Source organism: Lepisma saccharinum, chromosome 12, assembly GCF_977018435.1.
Source record: "Lepisma saccharinum chromosome 12, izLepSacc3.1, whole genome shotgun sequence".
NCBI lineage: Eukaryota > Metazoa > Arthropoda > Insecta > Zygentoma > Lepismatidae > Lepisma > Lepisma saccharinum.
Window position 1 is genome coordinate 18,897,874 of NC_139240.1, and position 27,841 is coordinate 18,925,714.

The following is a 27,841-nucleotide window of genomic DNA, read 5'->3' on the forward strand; positions in this document are numbered from 1 at the left end:
GAGATGTTGGAAATTCTTTCAGTGTGGCACCACTCGATGTGTTTATGTGGAGTAAGAACAAAAAAACATATCATTATCCTATGCCACTCTCCTCAGCTGCCATTATGGCATCACAATTTTGCATTTTCCCCAGTTTAATAACCAATTTAAATTTATGTCATTTTCGAGTTTATATGCCTCTCAAAATGCATATAATCTGTTATTTCGACACTAGGATCAAAACTCGACTTTATGTAGAATCTGGGGTTCAATGATAATATTAATTTGAAAATCGTTTTCTACACATCCAAAGACAGAGATAATTTTTAGAAAAATCAGTGGCGAAGCTTGTATGAGGTTTTTGAGGCTTAGCCTACCCAAAAAATGTTGAAATTAAAATTTCTTGTACCCTGTAACAATCAAAGTTCGTTAAAACGAATTAAACTATGTAATCCGAATGTTTGGTTCCGCCAATCCTTCCAGATATCTCGTCAGTCAGACCAGAAAGAGAAGAGCGCTTTCGGTCCGAACTGTGAGGCTTTTGACGAAAAGCCTCGCGTTAAAAGGCAGCTACAGCATGAGCTCTGGGTAGGTGGAAGGGGAGTGTAAGGGGAGGGGACTGCCGATTCACTGGGTGAAAGTGGCTAGCCTCAGAATCGACCTGTTGTGCTTCTAGTCTTCTTGTGCAAAGTGCGTTGTTCACGTGCTGCATTGTTGAATGTTAATTTGCTTCAAGTGCATGCGCACGTGTGTTTGTGTGTGTGTCACATAGTGTATTTATGTTATAAAAATATAATATTGTGAAATTATATGTTGAAAACTCTAAGAAGATTTGCAGTGAAATAAATGTAAATGAACAAGACTTCGTGGCTCTCAGATGCTTAACCTACGAAATCTTGGACACACTGACTGTATAAATTGAAATACGTTTTGGAGATCTTGAAAAGATTAAATTTGTTGAATTGCTAGACCAAAATAGCTTTGGGGGATATAAACTAAATTTTCCTGTGATGAAATTAAATAACCTTCTCTCCACATATCCATCTTTCAACAAAGAACGATTAGAAAATGAATTAAAGAATATCTATGCTGATGAAGAAAAGCATTTACCTCCTGAAGACCTTCTAAAATTCATAGTTAGCAATGATCTTCAAACAATCTACAAAGAAGTAACACAACTTATCAAGTTGGTCTTAACATTCCCTGTTACAACAGCTTCCTCCGAAAGATGTATGAGCACCCTCAAGAGAGTAAAAAATTTATCTCCGCAATTCAATGAAAAATGAAAGATTAAGTTCTCTCAGTACAATAGCCATTGAAAAAAAAACTGGTTAAATAACTTTCTATTGATAAAGGCTTCAAGGAAAGAGTAATTGATACTTTTGCGACCAACAAGAATCGATGCATGGACCTGCTGTATAAAAAAATATAAGCAGATTTTTCAGCCTACCCAGTATTTACGCCTTACCTTCGCCACTGAGAAAAATATTGGATTATTACACAGTTCTGAGCTAATAAAGCTTATACATTCTCACATTTCAACCCTTTAGTCCAAAGTTTGGTTTTTATGGAAAACTTAGAAAACTTAACATTTTCAACTTTTATGTAGGCAATTTCTTTTAATCTATTTTTGCACTCCAAACTGCCGCACTACAGAATTTAAATACGATTTCTTGGTAAACTCCGAAGGTATTTAAACATGACGTCAATTGGTTAATGAACTTTAATTTGAAATGCAAAGTGACTGTTGCATTTGAATTTTGTCATTTTTTTAAAAAAAAAACTTTAAAAATGTTTTTTTGAAAATCTCAAACACAATTTTTTATTTTTTTTAAAAAAAATATGTTTTGAAGACATCAATTGACTATTTGTGTGCAAAATTTCATAATTGACAATGGGTTCAATTGGAAATTATCTTTTTATATTGTAATGTGTGGGAAATTTGCTAAATTTGTTGACTTCCATGTTAAGACCCCAATTACTATATGCTGAGTGGTTGATGTTGAAGTCTTCATATTAGTCCATTTTATAAGTTTTGGAGTACAAATAACATGAAAATACCTAAAATTTATCACTTTTAATATCAGGTAAGTAAATTTATAAATGTACGAGGGAAAGTCATTAAATAACAGTAATCTTATTCTAAACTTCATGGAGATTTATGCACAACGAAAATTTGTGTTTTGGCACTCAAAAAGTTTCCTTAGCAACATGCCATAAATGTTTCATGACGATCGAGCAGTATGCGCATCCGCAGTAGCATGTACAACATGGTCGTTACACTGTAGACTTGCATCGTAGAAGAGCAACGAAGTGTTATTCTTTTTTTGAGGTCAGAGGGAGTGAAACCTTCTTAAACCTACAGTAGAATGAAAGTTTAGTACTGAGACAACTGTTTAAGTTAGGGGAGAGTGTATGAATGGGTGGAAAGATTTAAAGATGGAAGACGAAATGTCAGTGGTGAACACCTGAGTGGGAGGCCAGTTTGCGTGGCAGCGAAGGCAGTGAAACATCAGATCGATCAGCGAATCCATTAATTTAGTACACTCTCCCCAGACTTACACAATTGTCTCTGTACAGAACCTTCATTCTGCTGCAGATTTCAGCATAGTGTGTGCAGACCCTCTGATTAGGGAGGAGGGGGGGGAGCCTTGATGAAAGTTCATTTGGAGAAAGGGAAATCTCATTTCTTCTCACTGTATTATTGTATTGATGGGTATGAAACAGAGGCATATATAGAGTGTGTCCAGACCCACTGAAAATAACTGTATTAAAAGAATACAAACTTCTGCGGCACCAATGTTCTTTGCTTCCCTCTTTTATTATCTCTAATTTATATATGAACATGGTTTCATACAGCAGACTCAAAACAACTACACATAATTTATTAATTTACAACAGTGATGGCCATTAAGGCAGTGGATTCTCCCTAACTTTTTGCCCATAAACTATAGCCTCTTAATGCCAAGACTTGCCTGCAAAGAAAAATTAAACTGTCCTTTCCCCTCCCACTTTTGTCACCGAATTGCTGCTACTGATTTCTAATGTAATGGCAAGTAATCTTTCAAATGCATAGGTAACAAAGCTAACGAATAAACTGTATGCGAGTGTGAATAACAAGAAATTTGCTAGAGAACAAAGTTGGATAGTTCAATTATATAGAAAATAATGCAACCTCTGTAGTTGCTTGAAACTTTCGTCAGCTTGAAAATACTTAATTATGTAAAGAGCATAATATCTTTTAATAACGGTGATAAGACTCATCTACACTAAATTCCTAAGCAAGAGTATGAGAGGGGACAACTGCAACCTCTTGCACCCCCCTCCCCATTTGCACGCCTATGGATTTCAGGAGGTTTCACTCCCTCTGACCACAAAAACTGAATAACCCTTCATTGCTCTTCTATGGTGCAAGTCAACAGTGTAGCGACCATGTTGTATGTGCTACTGCGCAGGCGCATACTGCTCGATCGTCATGCCACCTTTATGGCATGTTGATAAGAAAACTTTTTGAGTGCCAAAACACAATCTTTTGTTGTGCATAAATCTCCATGAAGTTTAGAATAAGATTACTGTTATTTAATGACTTCCCCTCGTACATTTATAAATTTCCTTACCTGATATTAAAAGTGATAAATTTTAGGTATTTTCATGTTATTTGTACTCCAAAACTTATAAAATAGACTAATATGAAAACTTCAACATCAACCCCTCAGCATATAGTTGGGGTCTTAACGTAGAAGTCAACAAATTTAGCACATTTCCCACACATTACAATACAAAAAAAAATAATTTCCATATGAGCCCATTGCCATCCCATTATGGAATTTTGCACACAAATAGTCAATTGATGTCTTCAAAACATATATTTTTTCAAAAAAATATTTTTTTTTCTTAGATTTTCCCAAAAAAATTTTTTTGAAGTTTTTTTTAAAAATTATAAAATTCAAATGCAACAGTCATTTTGCATTTCAAATTAAAGTTCATTAAAAGCAGAAGAGAATGGCACCAATTTGAGATCTCTAGGTCAACTAGTTTTTGATCTACTGCTGTTTAAATATTTCAGCTTTTTTAAAAGTCAATAACTCAAAAACTAAGATCCGAAAAAAATTGAAATTTGGCAGTTTTTGTCCTCTTTATAGATACAATGTACAGACAAAAAATCTAAATCCTTAAGGTTCAAAAATAATTTTTATCAGTTGATTTGACATGGAATGAGCCATAGACCAGATCGGAGAGCAGTATTCAACTGGAATGCTGTCTCTTGCCTGGTACATTAAGGAAAGAATTAATATTTCATATGCAAGTAATGGAATTCAACATTCAATACAAGATATCAATATATAAATCTGCAGCATACCCTGAATTTTATTTTGGAGGGTGGGTGCTCTCTCTCTCTCTCTCTCTCTCTCTCTCTCTCTCTCTCTCTCTCTCTATATATATATATATATATATATATATATATATATATATATATATATATATACTGTTTAAGAAAGGTTGATGAGATTTGCAAGTACCGTGGACTCCTTTATAATTTGTACTCCAAAGGGGCACAAAAAAAGTTTGAATTATCCAAAATTCGAACTAGCAAAAGGATGTATCATTGAAGATGATTTCAAGGGGATGAAACTTCCGTTCGAATTATCCAAGTTCGAATTAATGAGAGTTACTGTATAATTTTATGTGGGGGGGGCATGGACATATCATAGTTGTGGAGATTAAATAGTAAAGAACAACAAGCTTTTCATTCACATTATAAAGAGCAAATGACATAATAAAATATCGCTGTAGGTTAATTTTGTACTTTTCAACATAAGTATCTATTCCTGTGTATTGTAATTCCTATAAACATGTCAAGTTCCCCAATATTTTATCAAAATTTAATTTCATGGCTCATGCATTTGGGTGAGGGAGGGAGAGGGGATCCAGCCTCGTTAGATATGCCATTGATGTCAATCTAAACACAAAGTTGAAAAACATAGCAGTTCTCTCAGATGGCTTTTCTTTGCTCTTTTTCTAGCCAATACTATTCATGTTCACTTTGCTATGCATTCTCTACTTGCATTAATATGGCTACCCCTCAAAACCAGTGAATTTCCAGGTTATGATAGTGATCATGTAGGTTACAGTGTGCTTATTGAAAACCCTCTAATAATACTAAAATATTGAATCTAAATATGTAAGAGAGACTATAATTTAATTAATGTTATGTTACTTTTACTTACCATGAGAACATTGCTTTCTAGTTGTACATATGCCGGACCCTATGGCCGAGTGGTTAGCACATCGAGCTGCGATGCCAAGGGTCCCGGGTTCGAATCCCACTTGGGCTTGGTTGTTTGTGAATGTCCATTCATCAATTTTATCATTTCATCTCTCATCCCCATCTTCGCAAATTAGCCAAGAGGCACAAAACGCAAAGTAAAATAAACTAAATCAATCACTCAATCAATCAATCTAGTTGTACATATATATGTTGCTATGTTGTAAATCTTGAAAGCCTGTCTAAATTTTTGGGATGACTTTGACCCTTGCTAAGAAATTGGAATGACTGAAACTAACTTTTTATGAAACAAGATCAAAAGCAGATTAAAATAATTAAAAAAAATGTAAGTTAAAACTTAACCTATCTTAAAGTACTAATTGCTTTCACCTTGGCATTTCATAAGTTTCCATGTAATGTAAGTTTAATTTTCTGTCATTGTTGGCAGCAGGGCATCAGATATGTGTCAAGTATTTTACTGTAATTTCCAGTGGTGTATTCTGAAAATTTGATCTGGGTTACTGCAACAATTCTTATTTATTGTACATATTTATTATATGCGCCATGTATATTAATTAGATACAATAGAAAAAATCACCAACGTAGGCATGCAAATACAACAAAAACAGAAATCAGACAATTCAAATTTTGTGGCAATTTCTAAATTTTTCATCAAATTTCCCTTTTTACCTAAATTTGCACATGGATTTGCCTACAGTGAGGGAAATTTCCCTTGATGTAGCAACACTGCCTCTGCCAAGCATGGCATACAGACCAGGAAGGAACAAGCAGTGTTCTCCTGCCAACACTGTTTGCAGCGATGGAACTGACATTGCAGGACATGTTTTTCATCTCCCTTGTCCTTGCTGCATACAATCATGGAGGGAACCTGGTTGTTGGAAGGATGCATTAAATAATTTACTTATATTCTGGTTTAGAAGCTTGTTTTAATAGTTTGCATAATATGTATAATGAGCAACTACACGTATATTAAGGATAAATGAATAAAAATATATGAAATAAGTTTGTTTCCTGGTGGTAAACACAGTAACATGGAGAATACAGTATGGTAATTTCTAACATATGGGTGTACCTGAAAATTAATGCTCATCATGTCAACTTGCAGAATGTGATGCTGAACGTTATAATGGTGATTGTTCCCCATACTGTGAGAATATTTTCCATTCTGATTGCAACTTTGTTGCATTCTGTGATAACATTGGCTGTTTCTGCTCCAAAGGATATACTGGAGTGCTGTGTGGAAGAGGTAAGGATAACTGTGACAATTTTTATCTAATTATTATTATAATCAACCATTATACATGTATGTTGTTCATGGACGTCTGCAGGATTCTTTCCAGGCGAGGGCAAAGAAGGCATATTTTTCCCCACAATAGTGATGTCCCCCTCCGAAAACACTGCTTCGGTCTGAAATTATCGTTCCTTCAACACCCTTATGATAATTAACATAAATTACAGTGACTGAAATGAAATTATGTGTGAAATATACACTTTTTAGATGGACCTTCATTTTCCAGGGGTGGCCATGGCCCACCTTGCGCCCCTTCAAGACATCCATGATGTTTTTATATTTGGTGTAATTTCTCAAAATATAAAGTTTTTGAGGAATTTACACTAAATAAAGAAAGGAAGGTTTATTTATAATGTTTTGTTTGTTTATTATTAATATTTAAACAGAAGTGGATTATAAAACACACTATGGCTGATGATTTTCACAACCAACTTGTTTAAATACATGCAATAAGGAACCATTAAGTCAAAATGCACCATTTATAAAATAGGTGTTTGTCCTATTTGGATTTCATTCTTCTTTTTATTTTATTTTTAATTTTCATTTGTCTTAAAGTTTTGGCTAACAGAAGATTAGGAAATGTGCATAACGTTGTCTTGCAAATACTGCTTCCATTCTCCATTACAAAGTGTAATGAAATTGGTAATATTTCAGAAGTTATAAACACTCTTCTTTAAACTGTTGTCCTGAAATTGTTAATGTGAAGTTGAATTCCCAAAAGGGACAATTTATCATCATGTAATGTGGGAATAAGCTTGAATGATGAACATATTTTCTTAGGATATTGACCAGTGAGTTCTGGAAAAGTTTTCAAGCTTTCGAGAGCTAAGATTCCCTTCATCTTTAGGGTAGAAGTGCATTGTTAACTGCCAACCTGGTTTATATGTATTTAGAGTTGGATGTTCCAAATGCATATGGACAATTAGCTTTTGAAAGCTTGGATTTGAATTTGAATTTAAAATTTAGGGTGCATCAAGACTTAGGCTATTTTGCACCCATCATGTTATTCGAGGTCCAGCCCCTTACCATAACTAAAGTAACGTAACTGTAATTAGAAGACATAAGTGAGTACTAAAAGGATTTCCACGAAACTTACTTGTAAATGTTGCATCAAGTTTCCCAAGTGGATGGTGGCAGTGACCACCGAAATTAATAGAACATTTACAAGTAAGTTTCACGGAAATCCTTTTAGTACTCACTTACATCTTCTAATTATCAACCACGTTTTTATTCTCTCTAACATGAATAACTGTAATGTCGTGTAACTGAAATATTAAAATATTCTGACTTTGGTTAAAAGCTGAGGCTGCAAATGGGCACTCAGCACATAAGGACAAAAAACAGGGCAACACACAGAATTATACTGACCATGGGGTCAGACTCCAAAGCCTCGTTAGTCTGCAAAATTCAGTCCAGGGTGTCCTACATGGACAATTGGGTGTACTATGTGGAAGGTCAACCCTTACAACCCTTGCAAGCTTGTAAACCTTTCCAGAACTGAAGACTAAAATTGGTAAATGCTGTAAATGCCACAATAATTCAAATACCGTTTTCCACGTTAAACTGTGAAATGTGCTATGCTTTATAATGTGTTAAACGTGAAATGAGGCTGGTAGCCCTCTACATAGTTCAATGGGCACATAAAGAGGTCACTAGTGTGCACGTTCTTACGAGCTGATGTGCGGAACAATGCGATTTCCCAACACTTTTGCTTTTGGCACTTACAACGTTTATCACTTTTAGTCCTCAACTCACTGATCGATATCCCAAGAGAATATGTTCAACAGTACTCTTCAAATTTATGAACAGTTCATAAATTTTAAGAGTTATTCTGTGTGAATAAAGCAACATATAATTTCTCACAACTTAAGAGATTTTGGTGTTTGTGAACTGTGTTTGAATACAACAATCATTAAAATGAACATTGAAACTGTTACACATCATGCCATGTATTGACAACACAAGGCCTGCCAAGCATCTTATCATTGGGCGATGCTTGGAGTGTGTCTTATCACCACTGCTTTCTGGCTTTCAATATCGGAGCCTGCTACTTTATTTTTTTCAAGTAGCTCTCCAATTGTTCAAACAATGCTTCTTTGCTCCAGCAAATAAAGACAGCAACAGAAACAATTTCCAATAATCTCCTTAGGCGAGTGTGGTCTGAGGTAGAATACCCTCTTATGCTGTTAATGGTGCACACATTAAGTTGCCCTAACAAGGAATGGAACTTGAAATACAGGGTGTTTCACTTGCTCTCGGCCCCTGATTTTCACTTACAATAATCAAACTATTTGTCATAATGTAATGAAATTTGCTATGGACATAACTTGGTGTATGATCAGCATGGTGACATGACAGTGAGTGTTGGAAGTGGTTGCTATTAGCATCAATGCATGCCTGCACATGCCTCTCCATGTTACAGAAGGTAGCCACTGACACATCAGGAGTCACAGCATCAATTTTATGCCGAATGCTGTCTTACAGTTCCATGATAGTCTGTGGTTTGTTGCAATAGACCTTATCTTTCATCATGCCCAATAGGAAGAAATCCGATCAACAGGACCAAGAACTCAGACTGAAAGCACACTTCTGTATGATTGTCATTGTACAATGGGAGAATCACCCAGACACACACACACATGTTCATGCAAGGACTAGAGAGACTGTGGCGCCATCTCCAATGATGTCACCATGCATGTCATACACCAAGGCATGTCAACAATAAATTTCATTACATTATGACCAATAGTTTGATTTTTATAAGCATAAATCGGGGGCCGAGAGCGAGTGAAGCACCCTGTATTATACTTTCATTTTATGTGTTGTGTATGAATCTGATCACCAGTCTAATAAAAATATTTAATCTCCAAACCCTGGAGTTACTTTCCGGATACCCTGTATAATGATCAGAAACTAAAAGTCAACATTTTCTGTGGTGAAGACAGGTGGTTAAATGAATATGACTAGCATCAGCCATTTTCTAGTATCTCATTTTCCTGCAGTGTGTCCCAGTGGATACGGCAGCGGATGCAATGGAGTGTGTGGGCAATGTCAACTTAAGGAAAAGTGCAATCACATGACTGGTATCTGTATCAATGGATGTGAAGCTGGTTACATACCACCATTGTGCCAAGAAGGTAATTACATTTAATTACTATGAAGTAATTATATATATATATATATATATATATATATATATATATATATATATATATATATATATTCTTATTGATAATAATATGGCATTAATTATCCTATTCTTTAAAACAGGGCCACCCGAACCTCAGCCCATAGGACACACCTGACCCGTCATAGCTTTTTAGTGGCCCTGGACCAATTGTTCAAGTAGTTACTGGCCATGCACATATAAAATCCAAGCACCCCTACTATAAAATACACTTTTCTGAAATTGGTGGTAGTGGGTGGAAGAGGGTGTTCTGTGTTATATAACAATATTTTTGCACCAGGTATAAATAATCCTGCAATAAAACTTTTATATATATTAAGGGATGAACCAATATGAAATTTTTGCCAATACTAATAAATGACAGATGAAACATTTACCATTGCTGATAACAGATATTCCTACTATTCCTGTATAAAGCTGTAAATATTCCTTGAAGAAAGTAAAGCTTTCATAAATCATGGTAGAATTTTGCACTAATTACAGGCTATTTATAGATATATCACATCAGTAAAAATATTGGTAATTCTACCAATAAACTGGTGGACTAGTATGAAAGGTGGCACACAAGAAAAAAAATAATTGCAAATTATCCATCAAGTCACTTCATAGTAGAACTAATTACTGTAAAACTGTTCTTGTAGTGAGTGAAATTATTAAATAGCTTAGAATTTCAACACAATTCACATAATTCTTTCTGAAGAAATGTAAGCAGCATCAAATATGATGCTGGTCATGTGAATTGTGTCCAGTGACATATCTAGAAGTTGCAGTTGGGAGGGGCAAATTTCGGCAGGGTACTTCACCTCACTAAGAATCAAATCTATCCTACGCTTGCACTGTTTTACATAAACAATAATAATAGTAGTACTATATAGTACTATAAGTAGGTAACATCAACTTCCATGTTCTAGAGATGAACATATTGTTTAGTAAACTGAATGATCGGATATGAGAAGTATAGTGAATAAACAAAGAAACAAAATATGTTCTCTTAACAATATCTCGAGTTCAATCCCTTTTTGAGGCATATTGCATGAATCCAAATTTAAACTGTGGGTCTAGTTCCGATTAACCTATCATGAGGATAAAGTGGACTTGAATCAAACTTTAAAAGTATTCTCGAACCTGTTAAACTTTGTGTTGAAAGACCACTTGAGTCTTCAAAAATATTAGGCACATAATAATATATCCAAAAATCTGGCAAAAATCGCCCTTAGCATGGATATGCATCTGATTCTGTCAAAACAGTGAGTAATTATAAGGTTTAGCCACTAAAAATTTAATTTTATTTTCATTAGTTCCAGTTGTAAAAGTTAAAATATCTAGACTTACAAATTACAGAAGACAGTATTAGATTCCCTAGACAACCATACAGCAACAAATTCAGAGAATTTAAATAACTTGCATGGAACAGGGTCAAGACCTGGTTCATGAAATTGTAACTTATTTGTTCATTTCTTTTTGTAAAACGTAATAATGTAATATATAAATTCTTGCTCTAAATCCAACTGATTACAGTTGTGTGACCTAACTTTGGACACTTTCGAACTTTAACAGTTGAAATTTTGATTAATTCCTTTCAGTCTAATGAACTAGTATAAGTTTATTAGAGAAAATTTGCTCTCTCCGCGTAACTGCCAAATGGATATATTTAGATACTGTGTAATTCCTTTCAATTTTTTCTTTAATATTAGTAGTATGGTACTATATCATAGGACGAAACCTCCAAGTACACAATTGTATCCTTTCATTCAAGGTAAATATGGAAATTTGTTAGGAACCCCATGTAATACTCTTCGAAATAGTGAAATTTTAAAATATGGTGTTGGCAATGTTGCAAGACGAACATTATAAGCTGTTTATATTGTTTTGGTTACATCACAAGACAACATCCAACTAAAACCTTATAAAAGTCCGTTCTCTGAAAGAGAGGTATGAAATGACGATCAGCAACAAATATGTAATACTTATAATTTTCAAATGGTTGTGAAATCCATATGAGAAAACAATCCTAGCATTGTACCAAGAATAAATATTCTTATGCATAGCTGTATCAAAGAATTCTAGTTTCATAGTTTTATTAAAACATTCACATAATAAGCTGGACAGTTTAGTTGGTTGATCATGGCAGATGAAGTCATCAAATTAGAAATACTTTAAAATATGTGTGTAGACAGTCTCTCTCACTCAGCAATTTTTCACAAGACAGCAAAAGCAAATGAAGTGCATTCATCCCATGTTAGGATAATGCCAAAAGTTAGATCACATTATGTTTATTGTATATTTTGTATATATATTTTACTATTGTCAATGAAAATATGTAATCTTAAAAACAATAATTTTTGTATAAGTTTTTTCCTCTCTTATATATATTAAAGAGGCAGTAGATTTTCTCTCCAGCTGTAGTTTACATACATAGAACATGTATTAATAGCGAAAATTATGTAAAATATAAAATATGAACAGTTTGTAACTTTACGTTTTTCATCTCCTTAGAAATGATCCACAAGGATGACGATGGATATGACAAAGACCTGAAATTAATTTATAAGCATGAGGTTTCTCACACAAAGCGTTTTCACCATTTTTCTCAAAATAAGGCAAAAGCATCTACTAACAAGACATTTGATTGATTGATTTATTTTACTTCACATTTCTGCCACTTTCAGCTAATCACAATGATGAGGATGAGTGATGATATGATGAAACTGATGAAGGGACACACAAATAATGCTGATGTCCAGGCCAAGATTCGAACCTGGAAGCTCTGTCATCATAGCATGGTGTGCTAACCATTCTGCCACACAGGCAGCAACAAGACATTCGAGAACCAACTTTGTAATGTAATAATTTTTGCATAACTTTTTTCTATGGTGGTACTGAAAATTATAATTTTGGAACAGGCTTCTTCATAAGTAATATGAGCTCAGCTCTTAAAACAGTAGAATTTATTAATGATAGGATATCATATGCAGTTTTACAGGGTAGGTGGTGTAAAATTATTTTAATAAACATGGATGCACCAATGGAAGATAAGGATGATAATACTAAAGATGATTTTTATGCAGGATTAGAATGGGTCTTTGATAATTTTTCCCAGTATGATATGAAAATTCTGTTAGGAGACTGTAATGCACAGATTGGTAAATAAGATACATTTAAACTGGTAAAGAAAGTCTTCATGAATTAAGTAATGATAATGGAATAAGATTAATTACTTTTGCAACCTCAAAGAATTTAATTGTGAAAAGTACCACTTTTAAACATAAAGATATCCATAACTATGCCTGGTCTTCTCCAAATGGTAAAACTCATAATCAGATAGATCATATTCTCATTGATAAGAGAAGGCATACTAGTATATTTAATGTTTGTTCATAGGTGCTGACTATGCCAGTGACCATTATTTCGTAATTGCTAAATTAAGAGAAAGACTCTTAGTGGAAAATCATAAGCAACAAAATCTAAAAGTTCTAAAATTTAATAGAGGAAAATTTGCTGATGAAAGAATTAAGAAAGGTTACCAAACTGTCAAATTGATTTGAAATTTTGCATGATTTAAATGATGATGAAAATATAAATGAAACAGATGTAAATGAGAATTAATAGCATAAATCTAATGCAATAGAATCAACAGCTGAAGAAAGTATACTATACCTAAACCAAGAGAAAGTAAGATGTGGTTTGATAATGAATGTTATAATCTAAGAGAAATGGAAATTCAGGGTAGACTTAATTATAATGGAATGAAGTGAGAAGTTAACCACATGTTTAGAAGTAAGAAACAAGAGATTACTTGAAAAGCAAAATTAACAAAATTGAAACAAACAGCAAAAATAAAAATACCAGATATTTATATAAAGATGTAAATGAATTTAGAAAAGGTTGGCAACCTAATGTAAACTTGATGAAAATAAAAACGGTGAGTTTTTGGCTGATCCAAGCGATATTTTAAATAGGTGGAAGAACTACTTTAATGACCTCTTAAATGTTCATGTAGGAGATAAATCAGAAGTAAATGATGTACACACAGCAGAACCTTTAATTCCAGAACCTAACTTGACTGAAGTTTGAAGATGCCATTAAAAGACTAAAGAATAACCAAGCACCTGGCATTATTTAATACCAGCTGAGTTAACTAAATATGGTGGGAATTTGTTAATATGGAATAAAGAAGACATTCCTCAACAGTGGAAAGAATCAATCATTGTTCATGTGTTTAAAAAAGGTGATAAAATGAACTGCAAAATTACCGAGGAATTTCTCTCCTCTCAACATCATATAAAACATTAGTAAGGATGGAAAAGATTGGATTGATCTTGCCCAAGATCGGGACAGATGGAAGGCTTGTGTTGCTGCAGTCATAAACCTTTGAATTTAAGAAGACTAGATAGTTAGCTAGTTAGTATGATCCTTAGCTCATTTAAAGTTTTCAACTAACCAAATAACCAAATGCTTGTGAGATAACTAATAATGTCACATGTTTGAACTTGTATTGTATGAAAGTGCATTGACATTACAATTTATTAAAATAGCGTATTGTCTTGTAGTGTATCCTGTATTAAATATTGCACCAGTTATACGTGAAGTCCATGTACGAAATGTGACCTTCCAATTCAGTCTAGATTATCGAGGAGAAGGTAAACTTGTTCAGTTCAGAGCTGAGTACAAGGTATGTGCATTCAATTATTTCTTTAGTTTTTTCAGTTGGAATAGGATCAATTAATCTGATCTGTACTGTTATTTGCCACTATTGGTACACCTGTAATATTATCTAAGGTGATATTTCTCTGAATTGTCCATAATGGATTGTGCAATTCAGTAATTTGAGTATTGTTCTTGTAACCTGTTTTTGCAAAATAAAAATAAATATTTGAAGCAGAATTTTCCCTTTCTAAGTCAAAAATCCAAGGTAATTATGCCTGAATTATTTCAGGTTCATTATGTCAATTTGCTGTTATGTACCAAATATATTGATCAGATCAATACAATATTGGTTATTAACAACAATCATCTGTGGCTCAACAGCCCGTGAAGGCCAAGCACTACTTACTGACTGCAGGTATTACTCGCACATGCTTCTGCAGAGGTGGGCAATCATCCAACCAGTTACAGGGTGATGTGCGGTCAGCATCATGAACCACCAGTCATTGTTGTATGTTTTCCATAACAGGCTTATGCTACTGATTCTTATCTTCCCAATTTCCTCATGGTGGTGGATGTCCATTAGTCCCATACACTGACCGAAATCCCAGCAGAAAAGTTGTTACACATTCTTCCACAAGACTGGAACCAGCATGCATCCAAAGGCTGATGCCTTAGACTGCATGGCCACATTTCGAGACAAAATCTTGGTTATTAGCATTATTAAATTTTTTACTATTGCTCTTTTGAAATTGAGAAAAAAAAATCATGTTAGCTCATCTCTACTTTTTGTATATGCCATATAATTGTAACCATTGTTGAAAAGTTTGAGAAAGTTACGGGAAACCAGGATGAAATGTCGCAGAGAAAATAAAAACTACTAAATACAACTGTATTATATAATTTTCCATTGTTCAAAAGTTAATAATAGTTCAAATTCATATATTTTGAGACACAAGGTATTATTCAGTATCTTATGTTACAAAAGAATGAATAGTTCAATAATTTGTTCGTAGGTTTCTATTTTTATATTGGCAATCTCTTAAAACATATTGGATATTTAGCAGTTTTCTCATTGTGGTTCATATTTAAGCTTCCAAAACATGTATGCTTGTAACACCATTCAATATTAATGTTATGAAATCTTCGGATAAGCTTTTACATTGATTTTGTACATTCAGGAAAGTGAAGGACATGAAGAATGGACACCTGGAATTCCTGCTGAAGTGACAAATGCTACATCATATGTTGGACTTATTGATGGATTGTCTGCCCTCACGAATTATGACCTGCGAGTTATATTGATAACTAAAAATGGAAACAGTTATGAAAATGATGACGTTCCATCTGCACCATTCATGACAATGTGTACTAGTAAGTACATTTCTTGAGATTAAGTCAACAGAAGTGTTAGTAGAGTTCATATAATTCCTAAAACAATAATTTTATTGCACAACATAAACCAGAAAGGACTAATTATTGATTTAATGTCTGTAATGTTTATGTTTGATTGAATTTAATGTTGGATGAAGTTAGAACCTTTTTGGTGCATCTATACATTCTTGTCTAAACAGTAGTTTTCATGTATAACCAACCATTGTTCAAAAGAACTACAGTACTATGTTTCAACATAGTCCCCTGCACCTAGTCCAATGCACCTATGCCAGCACTTGATAAGGGCACTGAATCCACAGGGGAAAAAAACTTTTGGATGCGTACATAACCACTCGTGCACTGCTGAATGGACTTTGTCGTCATTCTGGAACCTTGATCCACTTAGTCCATCTTTCAGTGGGCCAAAGAATGTGGAAATCAGAAGGTGCGAGATTGGGTGAATATGGTGGGTGGTTTAAGCACTCAAACTTTAGGTCCTTGATGGTAGACAATGTGACACTGACAGTGTGTGGTCTTGCATTATCATGGAGCAAAAAGTACACCACTGGACATCAGACCACATCGTCTCTGCAGAATGGCTGGTTTCAGTTTTTCATGCAAGAGGTTGGCGTAGGTAGTACTGTTTACATCTGGGCATTTAATGTTCAAGAATTGGTCCCTTGTGGTCCAAAAAAGAAAGTTAACATGACCTTTCAAGCACTCAGTTGAGCAAGCACTTTTTTCGGTCTAAAATACATAATTCCATTCTTGCCCTTTTACGTTCTGGTTCATAGAAATGAACCCAACTTTCATCTCCAGTGACAATACAATGAAGAAATGCTTCACCGTCATAACAGTGCAAAAGCTCCCTGCACACATCAACATGTCTCTTCTTCATTTCATTTGTCAAACGTTTCGGAACCCATCTCGCACACACTTTCCTGAACCTCAGTATGTCATGACTGATATGGTGGGCTGATCCTACACTTATTTCCATCTGGGAAGCAATTTCACTGACAATAATATGCAGGTTCTCCTGTATCAAGTCCTCCACTTGAGCAATGTTGCTTTCCATGAAACATAAAATGTCAGTCTAAGCAGTTTCAGCCCATAATCATCTATTTCATCTTCACATATCTCAGTAAGATACACAAAACTGCATTTTAATATGGAGATGATGATTATGTTCACTTATTTTTTAATTTCACTTCGTACTTTACTTCACGATCCATATTTGAGGACCCACTAAAATAAACAAATTACAGAAATACATCTACTAATAGGGTTCGAGAGTTCGAATGTATTTCGCTGGAGGGAAGAACTATCAATTCTGTGTGCCATCTAGCATTGCCCATACGAACTATTTGCCGCTCGAGTGAAATACGTTAATTGCAGCACTCTAGAACATACCATAGCTTTAACAAATGCACTTTTTCATTTCTCATCAATAATTTTTCAACATATTCACTGCATATTTTCTCTTCTTTCAGTCTCCTCTGTCATTTATAATTTGCCAATTTGACCTCCTGTTCTGTAGCAAATGAGTCATGAGGGCTATTGTTTCAAATCTTTTGTTATAATGAAGCATGAAATTATCTCTCCCCTAAAAAAAAAAGTCTGCATGTAGTTTACAGCTGATTATTATCAGTCCCAAGCTAATACTCTCCAACCACACTTTCATCTGGGTTAACAGAAACAGGAATTAAGGTGATGCCAAGTCCAGGTTGTATGATGGGTGATCAAACAAATCTCAGCCAAATTCCTGAATATGTGCCTGTGTTCTTGCTGTAGTGGGTGGTTGTGCACTGTAATGGAGAAGGACAATATACCTCTCCTCTTGTTCTGCATTGCCCTTTGTAGGCGTGTAAAAGTCTCACAAGACATTACATCTCCAGCTCCAAGAAGTCTACCAGCAAGACTCTAGAACACAGTACACATGGGCATGGTTTGGCCATATTGTACAGGCTTGTTCTGGGAGTGTGTATGCTTGTTTGGTTACAACTTTCACGAATTCCACCCATGTCTTGACTCCACCCATTTGATGAGTCTTGTGAATGCCAGTGAACCTTTCTGTAGTACAATATGTGGTAGCTTAGTCCCACTGCCATGAAGTTGTCAATAGATGATTACGAAATGAACAAAGAATCATCAGACAGTTCACTTGTCCAACATGCTTTGCCACAGACTTTCTTGTCCGACCTCTCTCATTATGAGCCTGTGTTCATTCCTCGTGAAACTTCCAAAATAATTTCTACATAGACACAGCACTCATGACTTAGTCTCTATAGGTATTTGTTTTTTTCGCATCACTTTTCGGCCATTTTTGGCTATCACAATGATAAGGATGAGTGTTGATATTACATGGAATTGATGAAGTGGCACTCAAAAAGAACACCCATGGAAAGGCTGTGACTCGAACCTAGGATCTTCAGTGGCAAGAAAAGTTAAGGTTTGGTTTACTCTTTGGCTGATATCATGAACCTGTTTCTTCTCTCGTGTATCTAGATATTTAGAGGAATTTTATGGCTACATAAGCCTATGAAACAATTGCAAATATCTAAATAATAACAAAAGAAAACCACATGAAGATTCATGTTAATGCTCTAGAAGGAATTCTGGGCAGATGTAAATTTTAAGATTTTAGAATATCATAGCGGTTTATCAAAAGGAGAGGGGATTTTAAAAATACGTAGCTTTGGAGACTTCAGCCCAAAGTCCAGTGACCATTTTAACATCCCAACCACAGCCCACTGTAGGTTGAATAAAAATAGTCCTTTACTCTTTTTTATTTCTTTATTGATTTTTGTTATTTAGTGTCACTTTTCTGCTGCTTTTGGCTAATCATAATGATGAAGATGAGTGATGATATGGTGAAATTGGTGAAGGAACACTCACAAAGAACACCTATGTCCAGGCTGGGATTCAAACCTTGGCTCCCTGTTGTTGTGGTATGCTGTGCTAACCACTCCTACTGGCTACTCTAATAGGAGATGCTTTTAACAGAACTTGAATTTATTTTAAGCATCTAGGAATTCCAATAAAAAAAACAAGACGTGGAAGCTTTGTTAATTGGAAAATGTGACGTAGAGATGCTTAAGATGTTGGAGACATGTGAAACAATCAAATTTACATTGATGACGAAATTCTCTTCGAATAACAACCGGATAGACTTCTGAATAGAGCTGAGCCAATACCACTTTGAACTGATACCCATACCAGTTCCAATACTCTCACCGATTCCCACCAATACTGATACCAATGCTTGAAAATTGTAATTATTAGAAGTTGTTCAAAATATTGATTAATATACCTGCATAGGTATTGCATTTCAATTATGAACATTAGTGTATCAGAGTTTTGCTTCAAAATAGTCAAGAATTACATTAGAATATTAATATACCAGTTATGTAATTGAAATGCAGTTTTTCCACACATCATCATCATCATCCTTCACCATTTCCTGCCTTTGGCTGGGTCGGCATAGAAGTCAAGCCTCTCCATTTTTTCCTGATCTTCCACCACTCCTCTCTTTCCACAATGTTCCAATCTTGTACTCTTCTCCTTAGCACTCTCCACTATCTGCTCTTTTCACCGACATCTTGGTCTCCCCTTTGGCCTTACTCCCACTACTTTTGCATTGTAAGCTCTTACTGGTACTGTTTTTGCATCCATCCTCGTCATGTGTCTGAATCGTCTCATCTGTGCCTGATCTATTCTGTCCTGAAGCTTCACCACCCTCATTCCCTTTTTTTATCTCTTCTAGTCTTTTCCAATGCACTCCTTAAAAATTTCATCTCCACTGCCTGCATCTTTTCTTTGTCTCTCTGTCATTGTCCAAGTCTCTGCACCATACGTATTATTCCACACAATATTGGAGCAAAATAAATGGAAACTTTGAATTTTGCACAATTTCCAGGTTAATTATGCTCCATGAAAGTGTTGTGCGACATTCTTGTGAACCCTGCAAAAGACCAAAATGCCAGAAAAAATGTCAGTCGATATCAGTGAATAAAATCCAACTGTTGCTGATATCACTGGTATCGATCAATATTAATACATTGGCATTGGTATCAGCTTGTGAACTTTTTAAAGATAGCATCAGTCATGTTCAAGGATGGGATTGAAGTCATTGAAGATAAGTGATATTAGCTCTTGAATGCTCACAAGTCTATCCAAAACTAAACTGGTTGATATTCCATAATTCACTACCAGGAAAGCTTCAAGAACTATTTAAATTAGGGATGGACCGATATGAAATTTTGGCGAATACCAATAAAGTACCAATACTGATAACCAATATTCTGCTGATCCAATATAAAATTCCAAATGGTTCATTGACCTCCTTAATAAATTTATGTTAACCAGATGAACCAAGATTTTGGAATGCAAAGGAAGCTGCATATTTAAACATTTACTTATTAAAGAAAACATAGAATGGAAATTATATGTTTATATCCATAAAAAAATTATACCAAAATGACACTATTGCACTAAATTGTAAGATATTTATAGATATATCAGATAAAATTATAGGTCAATTTATCGATACACCAATATGTCTATATCGGCCGATACCAATAGAGTACCAATTAATCTGTCCCATCCCTACTTTAAATTATGTTGGCCCTTTTGAATTCAGTCAAAGTGCAACAGATTGCGTAGATTTACAGCCTGTTTAAACCTTAGTTTACTCATGTTCAGATTTAGGCAACATTTCTCAGCTACAAGTGTGCACAGGGACCCATCAAGAAAATTTGTCAATGTGTGTATATATATTAGTTTTTAATTGATGTTATGTATTTCTGAATGAATTTGAAATGCTTTCTTCTTTCTCTTTTTCTTTACAGTTGCAAGTGAATCAGATTTGTCACTCACTAATGTAACATCAGTGAACATCACATTGAATTGGCCTGTTAGTATGACTACTGCATCCTTTTTACATTTCTTTTACAAATAGTTACCTTATTAACCAGTACTTACATTCATTGAAATAGTAGTAAAAGAATTTAAATTCTGATGTTAACTTCATTCATTTTATAAATGTATGTGACTTTATATCATTATAATTGGTAATTCAATATGACAATATACACTGGTAGTTAGTGTAAAGTTAAGAGTTTTGGGTGTATTTTGTTATTAATCTTGCTGATCTCTTTCATTACTTTACTTTCCATTATCATTATTATGATTACTCTGGAAATAGGAAAATGATTTACAATAACTAATATAAAATATATTGCAATAAATCGTAGTTTTTACTAGATTTTGACCTCCCCAATGGTGCAGTGGTAGCGTCGTCGCCTTGTAATCAAGGGGATCCTAGGTTCGATATCTGGTGGAGGTACATAGTGGTTTGGATCCCACTTTAAACTGTAGGTCCAGTCCCGATTAGCCTTTCTGTGCATAAAGTGGACTTAAAACAACAATTCAAGTTTATTACTACATTTTAATTAAACATGAAAGTTTGGCTTGACTTTTCTGAGACAGAATCCACCACTAACTCTGGTTTTTCTGTTAAGTTATTTTAGTATAGGAGTAACTTGCCAGGGCAAGGGGTACTCGTTCCACAAAATATCCAGGTTTTGTATAATTTACATGTTAGGGGTATTTTTTTAACCTTCTAGAACCGAGGTTCATGTTCTGTCCCTCCCAACCCTCAATTTACACCACAACTTATGTTGCTGTATTTTCATATTGACATATAGCAAAATTACAAGGATAACTTCAGATAAAAATTATTTTTACAAGAGAAACAGCTGGCTCCTGTGGCAGAGTGGTTAGCACATCATGCTATGATGCCAGGGGTATGGGGTTCGAATCCCGGCCTAGGCATGGATGTTTGTGAGTGGCTGTCCATTCATGAATTTCATCATGTCATGACTCATCCCAATCTTTGCAAATTAGCCAAAAGTGGCACAAGAAGCGATGTTAAAGCAAAGCAAAAGACTTAAACAATTAGTTTGCATCATAAAAGCAAGAAGAAACCCACAGAATCTAATGTATAACTAATAATTTTTGAATTACATGCACCATGAAAATACAGGGAAATTCAGTGTGTGTTACTGATTGCAAATGCAACAATACAAGTGATAATTGGTACATAAACACTGAAAGTTTTTATTTTTCAGATGTATTATTTGTGATTTGTGATTTTCTCATAAGTGTGAAATGCTGTTTGTGACACAACATACATTCACACAATATTGCAGTTCATACCACATGCAATGGAGTTTGTCAGGTGTTACTAGCAAAATTACATTAGCAATTTGCTGTTTCAGTTCATTAATCATAGGGTTTAAGGTCCAGGGAGCAGGTTTAAGGTTGAGACACTTCAAACATTCTGCTCCCCCCCTCCCCCCTCCATGGTACCTTACTTAAAAATAACATTTCTGAAAAAAAAATATCTTTCAGAGCTTCTGTACAAATTGCTACTTGTCATATTGTTGAATCTGCAAATTAACACATACGGAACTTTTAAAAGCATTAATTTCTTTATGAGCTACACTGTATTAACCATTTCTCAGTCATTTTACTCTACTAATAATAGATACCACAAATATAAATTCCTTGATAATCAGAAAATTGTACAGTAAACATTTACTGGTTTACTTGAGTTTAAAACACTGCATTTCAAGAGTTTACACATATCATCATTTTCTGTATGTTAAAATATCCTCACGAATAGAAAAATATGCTAAAATTAACTTGTATCAAATACAAAAGGTAATGCGAGTTATGCAAACACTGACATTTTATTGGAGTTACACATGTAAGTATTCCAAAGTAATTTTTAAAATTTGCAGTGTCTTTTTGTAAGACAGAATACATACCTTTACATTTGGTGTATATTAAGGAATTAACACTTAGTTCCTTGCACTTGCAATTTTATATGAAATCAATAGAATATCAGATTTGGCAGTGATTTAATTACACACATTAATACCCTTCAGATTTTCTGCAACACCTGCCTTCATATTTTTGCACATTTGTGGCCACTTTTGCATTAAAATTGCCTTTATGCATCTATAAAAAACACTTATGCCTCTGGGTGGAAAATGTTCGATAGAGCCCTGACATTTGATACATTTATATCGGTAGGTTATTTGATTTCATTTGATTTTTGTTATTTAGCATCACTTTTCTGTCACTTGTGACTAATCATGATGATGAGGATGAGTGAGTGATGATATGGTGAAATTGATGAAGGGAGAGGGACAAAAACACCCACCTAGCCAGGATTCGAACCTGCAACTCCTGACGTCGTAACTTGCTGTGCTAACCACTCCAGTAGGTTATTGTTATGTGTTAAAATTTCATGTTGATAAATCCTGATTTCTGCAATATTATACCATTAATTTCTAGTCATGATATTATCATCAGTTTGGTTTATATTTAATAGGGATGGGCCAATATGAAGTTTTGGCAGACACTGATAAAGTATATTATAAAATTTACCGATACTGATAACTGATATTCTACTGATCCAATATAAAGTTCTGAAGAAACCGAATGATTCATAAACCTCCTTTGTTTCCAGGTGACTACAATGCAAAAGAAGTTGCATATTTTAACATTTACTTTTTTAAAAAGTAGGACATATAGATTATCCATAAAAATTATAACAAAATGGTAGAATTTTGCACTAATTTATAAGATATTTGTATATTTGTAGATATATCTGATCGGTAAAATAGTTGTTAATTTTACCGATAAACTGATACACCAATATGCCCATATCAGCCGATACCGATAGAGTAACGATTAATCTGTCCCATCCCTAATATTTAACGTTTCTTATTTTCCCCAGGTCAGCCTGGCTGATGGTTATTGTCCAGAAAGATTCTACAGGTTGCAAATCTGCGGAGGTCCTTCAGGTTGCCAAAATTTTGACCCAGATACTGTCCCCTATACAATAAGAGATCGTAAGCCATATACACCATATAAGATACTTTTATTCAATAAAATTAGTGCCAGCAGATATAATCAAGTTTCCATGAAAGATGTTACTACAGGAGAGGCAGGTATGTTCTTTAGTAAAAACCATCTTATTGTTTATCAATGATAAATATTCTTCTTTGTAATGCATACATCATGATGAGTATCGATACCCGGATCCCACTTTAAACTGTAGGTCCAGTCCCGATTAGCCTTGCTGTGCATAAAGTGGACTTTAAACACAAGCTCAATCATGATGAGTATCTTTTGAGAAACTTGTTTAGTTCGTTTATTTGTATTATGTTCACTTATTTAATGAACATTATTGCATTTATTGTACATGCACTGTAAGCTAACATGTCCCTTATCATTCGAGTCCAGATTTTTATGTAATTATATATTCTATTTCTTTCTAGATACATACCTAGAACAGGAGAATGCTAACGAATTATATAAGTGACATGATTTTGCATAAATTTTGTTACATATTTTTACATATTTGCCAGGATATTACATTTTTTACATATTTGCTCATTTACTTTACATAAAACAACATTTTTTGGTATTTTTTTTCCTATCTTGATCCTTAATTCCTATATTTTTAATCTCTGAAACATGATGAAGAAAATTTGTAGCACATGTGATGTCATATTTTCTAATCAATGAGATGCTTACAGTCACCTAAAATTGACTGCCAAGTCGAAAGACAGGCTGAAGAAGGGGGAAAAAATACATGGGAACTTATTTATCGAAATATGCTGAAGTCCCCCTCCTCCCCCCTTTCTGGTTATATATTTTCATTTCGCTTTTAGGTTTAGTCAAAGCACCTTGAAACTTTGCATCGGTGGACAAGAAAACTTTTATCCTGTATGTTGCGAGTTACACAATATGTTCCCTTGAACAAAAAGTACAAAAGTAACTATGTATTTTCATTCGATTGTTCTTCTGTTTTGAAAGTTACAAAGAACTCTCTTACATATTTACATAATATACAATAATTTGCAATGTGAAAAGTAATTAATAGTTGAAAAATTGGTTTCATAAATATGAACATGTTGCTGTGCTTTTTTGAATTTATAAATTTGATACAAATTTTAATTTGAACAACTTATGCCCTTAAAATTATGTTGAATATGTTCAAATAAGATAGATATCTAGCAGAATTCTTGAAATTGCTTGCATACATGATTGTTATTAATATTACATATTCTTTGATAGTACAAATTTAGCTACATATTCTTTGGATAATACATATTTAGGTACATATTTTATCAATTATTGTTACATATTTATGTACATATTTTGTACTTTGAAATTACATAAAAATGTGGGGTCTACTTATCATACATGAATGTGATACATGTGAGTTATGAAGACAAAAGAATACATAGTTAAATAAATTTAATGATGATTTTCTTTGATTAACTATTGAATCAGTTTCAGTACTTAAAGATACAGTAGGGTTTTAACTAGGAATGGATGATATCGGAAATTTGATATCGCGATATATTGTCACAGACCAGTGGCGGTCCCTCCATGGAACAGAGGGAACAGGCTGTTTCCTCCTCCTTATCGCCCATTGAAGCTATTTTAATTATCTATATTAACATAATAAGAACACTTCTTTCTCCCGAAATCAACACGCCGAAGAAAACTTTCACCATGACTGGATGTTTGTTTACTTCACCTACCCTCGTCGTTCCACCCTCTAGTGCCTGATGCCGAGTATTTCCGACCACACGCGAAGGTAAACTATCCTCATGGTCACTTCCCACCTCCCCCACCATGGTTGCTGAACTCTATAGCTTTTCCCTACGAGAGACAGCAAATTCGTTTTCCTTCGAGTTTTTGCTATGTGCTAAAGTTTAATTGCGTCGTAGTGATAGTTTTTAGTGTAGTAAGTCTATAGTTTCCTAATCTCATTGCAAAATTGCATCTGACATTCATAACGAACTGGAAAAATCTTCTACAGTTAATCGTCTGCTAAATGCCTTGGCTAAATGTTGTGAAATAGCTTCCGAGGGAACAGCCGCATCCACCTGTTCCAACAGCCCCAAGACCAGGCGCACGCAGAGACAGGACAAGAAATCGAATGTTGCGAGCGTAGGGTTGAGAATATTGTATGATCGACCAGCTGAAGACGAAAGCCTTTAGTTCATTGAACTTTACAGAAAAGACAGCAAACCAAGACCTACCCTAACCGAATTAAAAACAAAAACAAAATTGTACAGAAGGCATTTTATAAAAAGTTAATATAACTCTGTAAAATGATTAACTGGATACTCTTCCAGTGGCAAATTATTGTTGTCCTTGTTTGTTCACGAGAAGGGAGTTTGGAACAGTTCGGGTTTTGTCACAATTTCTACAAATCTAGCAGACGTCATGAAAAAAATTCACCCATCTGAATGCCATCATTGCATTGAGGACGTTTGAATTACAAGAATGCGCAACTCTACAAAAAAGTCAACTTAATCTACAAATAGAGAGATGAAGCATAAATTGCTTTTATTATTATTTTCTTTGTTGCGCATCAACAATTTTGTTTTTAATGTTATTTTTACATTATAGTATCATATTTGCTTTAACATTGTTATTGTCCAAATTTTAATGTGCTTCATGTATGTTACTTCTGACAATTCGTAACATATGTATTGCAGGAGGGGTGCCAACAGGGGGATTATGGCGCAGGTTGCGTGACCGAGACTTTTTGGGGGGTTCCCTTCAAATAATATAAAATTCAACATTTATATCTTTTTCCAAAATATATGTAAAAATTTTACACCTTAAATGCACCATATTTAATCCATTAGATGAAGAAAAGAAAGTGTTTAAGGGTATTATCTAAGGGGCGGGGGGTAGAAATATCCAACTCAATATTTTAGTTAGAGGGGGATTGAGCCTGAAATTGAGGGCAATTATACAATTATCGTGTATTACTATTGTCTTAGACAGACTATTGCGGAAATTCTGGTGTGGAGATTGAGAATTAATTTTTTGAATGAGGTATAATCCACTCTTCAATATCAACAGTAAGTCTAAAATTGGCATGGAAACTCAATCTCAGATTGTCAAGAGATTTCTGTAGTGGAGAGAGAGTTCAAATATTAAATTTTGGAGACTGCATTTAGCGATATGATATCCACACGTTTTAACCCCGAACGTGCCAAAGGGGAAGCTGGAAAAGACTAAATATCTCTGGATCTTAAGAAAGTATTAACATTCCATTAAATTAATATTCTTGAAAGCCAGCAAAGGAATGGATTTAAAGATTTTCTTGCTCGCTTTGATTGCAATGATATGTTACTAGGATGCATGTTTGGCGCTTGAATGAGGTGAATGTGAAGTTTATATACTATAGCTGCATTACAAGACAAGATATATTCTCGATTATGATGAACTATTTTAGGGGTGGTCTTAAGTGATAGGCACCCCTGTTTAGGAAGGAGGTGCAGATCAAGTATAGAAAGCTAAGAAAGAAGTAGACAAGCTGTTGTAATTAAATAATTAATTACGATATGGTTTAAGGGCACAAATTATATAATTTGGAAGGGATGCGCCATTGGCCTTGGGGGTGGGGGGCACCCCTCTATTTAGTTCATTTCAATAAGGGTTGAATTTTACTTGGTCTACTGTATTATATTACGCTGGGGATGGGAGGGGAGGGGGCAAGTGCAGGTCACCTGTTCCCCTGTCTGATTTAGCACTGCATGCCACTGTCACAGATGATACGATATGATATTTTTTCTGTATCATATAGCGGTGATGTATCATCTCCATGATAAATATCGCCAAAACTTGTAACGATATATCACTAACATGATATATATTGCTAAAATATCATGACATTATATTGCCAACATGATACATATCACTAAATATCGTGATGATATATTGTCAACATGATATATATTGCCAAAACATCATAACAATATATCATCTAGTTGGTATCGCCTGGATGATATTTTTTCAATATCACAATATATTGTCTGGATGGTATATCACCCAACAATAGTTTTTACTTAAGCATAATTAACAACTCAATGCAAAATAGCTATTTGAAATGGCTTCTGACTGACAACTGGTATGTATTACATATAGAACTATACTTTGTTAGCTGATACAGTCATATTAATATGTTGGTTTA

General features: G+C 34.4%; 1 protein-coding gene across 1 annotated transcript in view; it reads left to right on the top strand.

The window, feature by feature from the left end:
• LOC145996588 (receptor-type tyrosine-protein phosphatase S-like) overlaps positions 1-27,841 on the top strand; it is a 183,369-nt gene that overhangs the window by 63,999 nt on the left and 91,529 nt on the right. The window contains exons 9-14 of the mRNA XM_083133125.1: positions 6,372-6,512; positions 9,560-9,694; positions 14,295-14,416; positions 15,570-15,762; positions 20,610-20,674; positions 23,570-23,783. Of these exons, the coding sequence (XP_082989251.1) occupies positions 6,372-6,512; positions 9,560-9,694; positions 14,295-14,416; positions 15,570-15,762; positions 20,610-20,674; positions 23,570-23,783 (870 nt within the window). The remainder of the gene's footprint in view (positions 1-6,371; positions 6,513-9,559; positions 9,695-14,294; positions 14,417-15,569; positions 15,763-20,609; positions 20,675-23,569; positions 23,784-27,841) is intronic.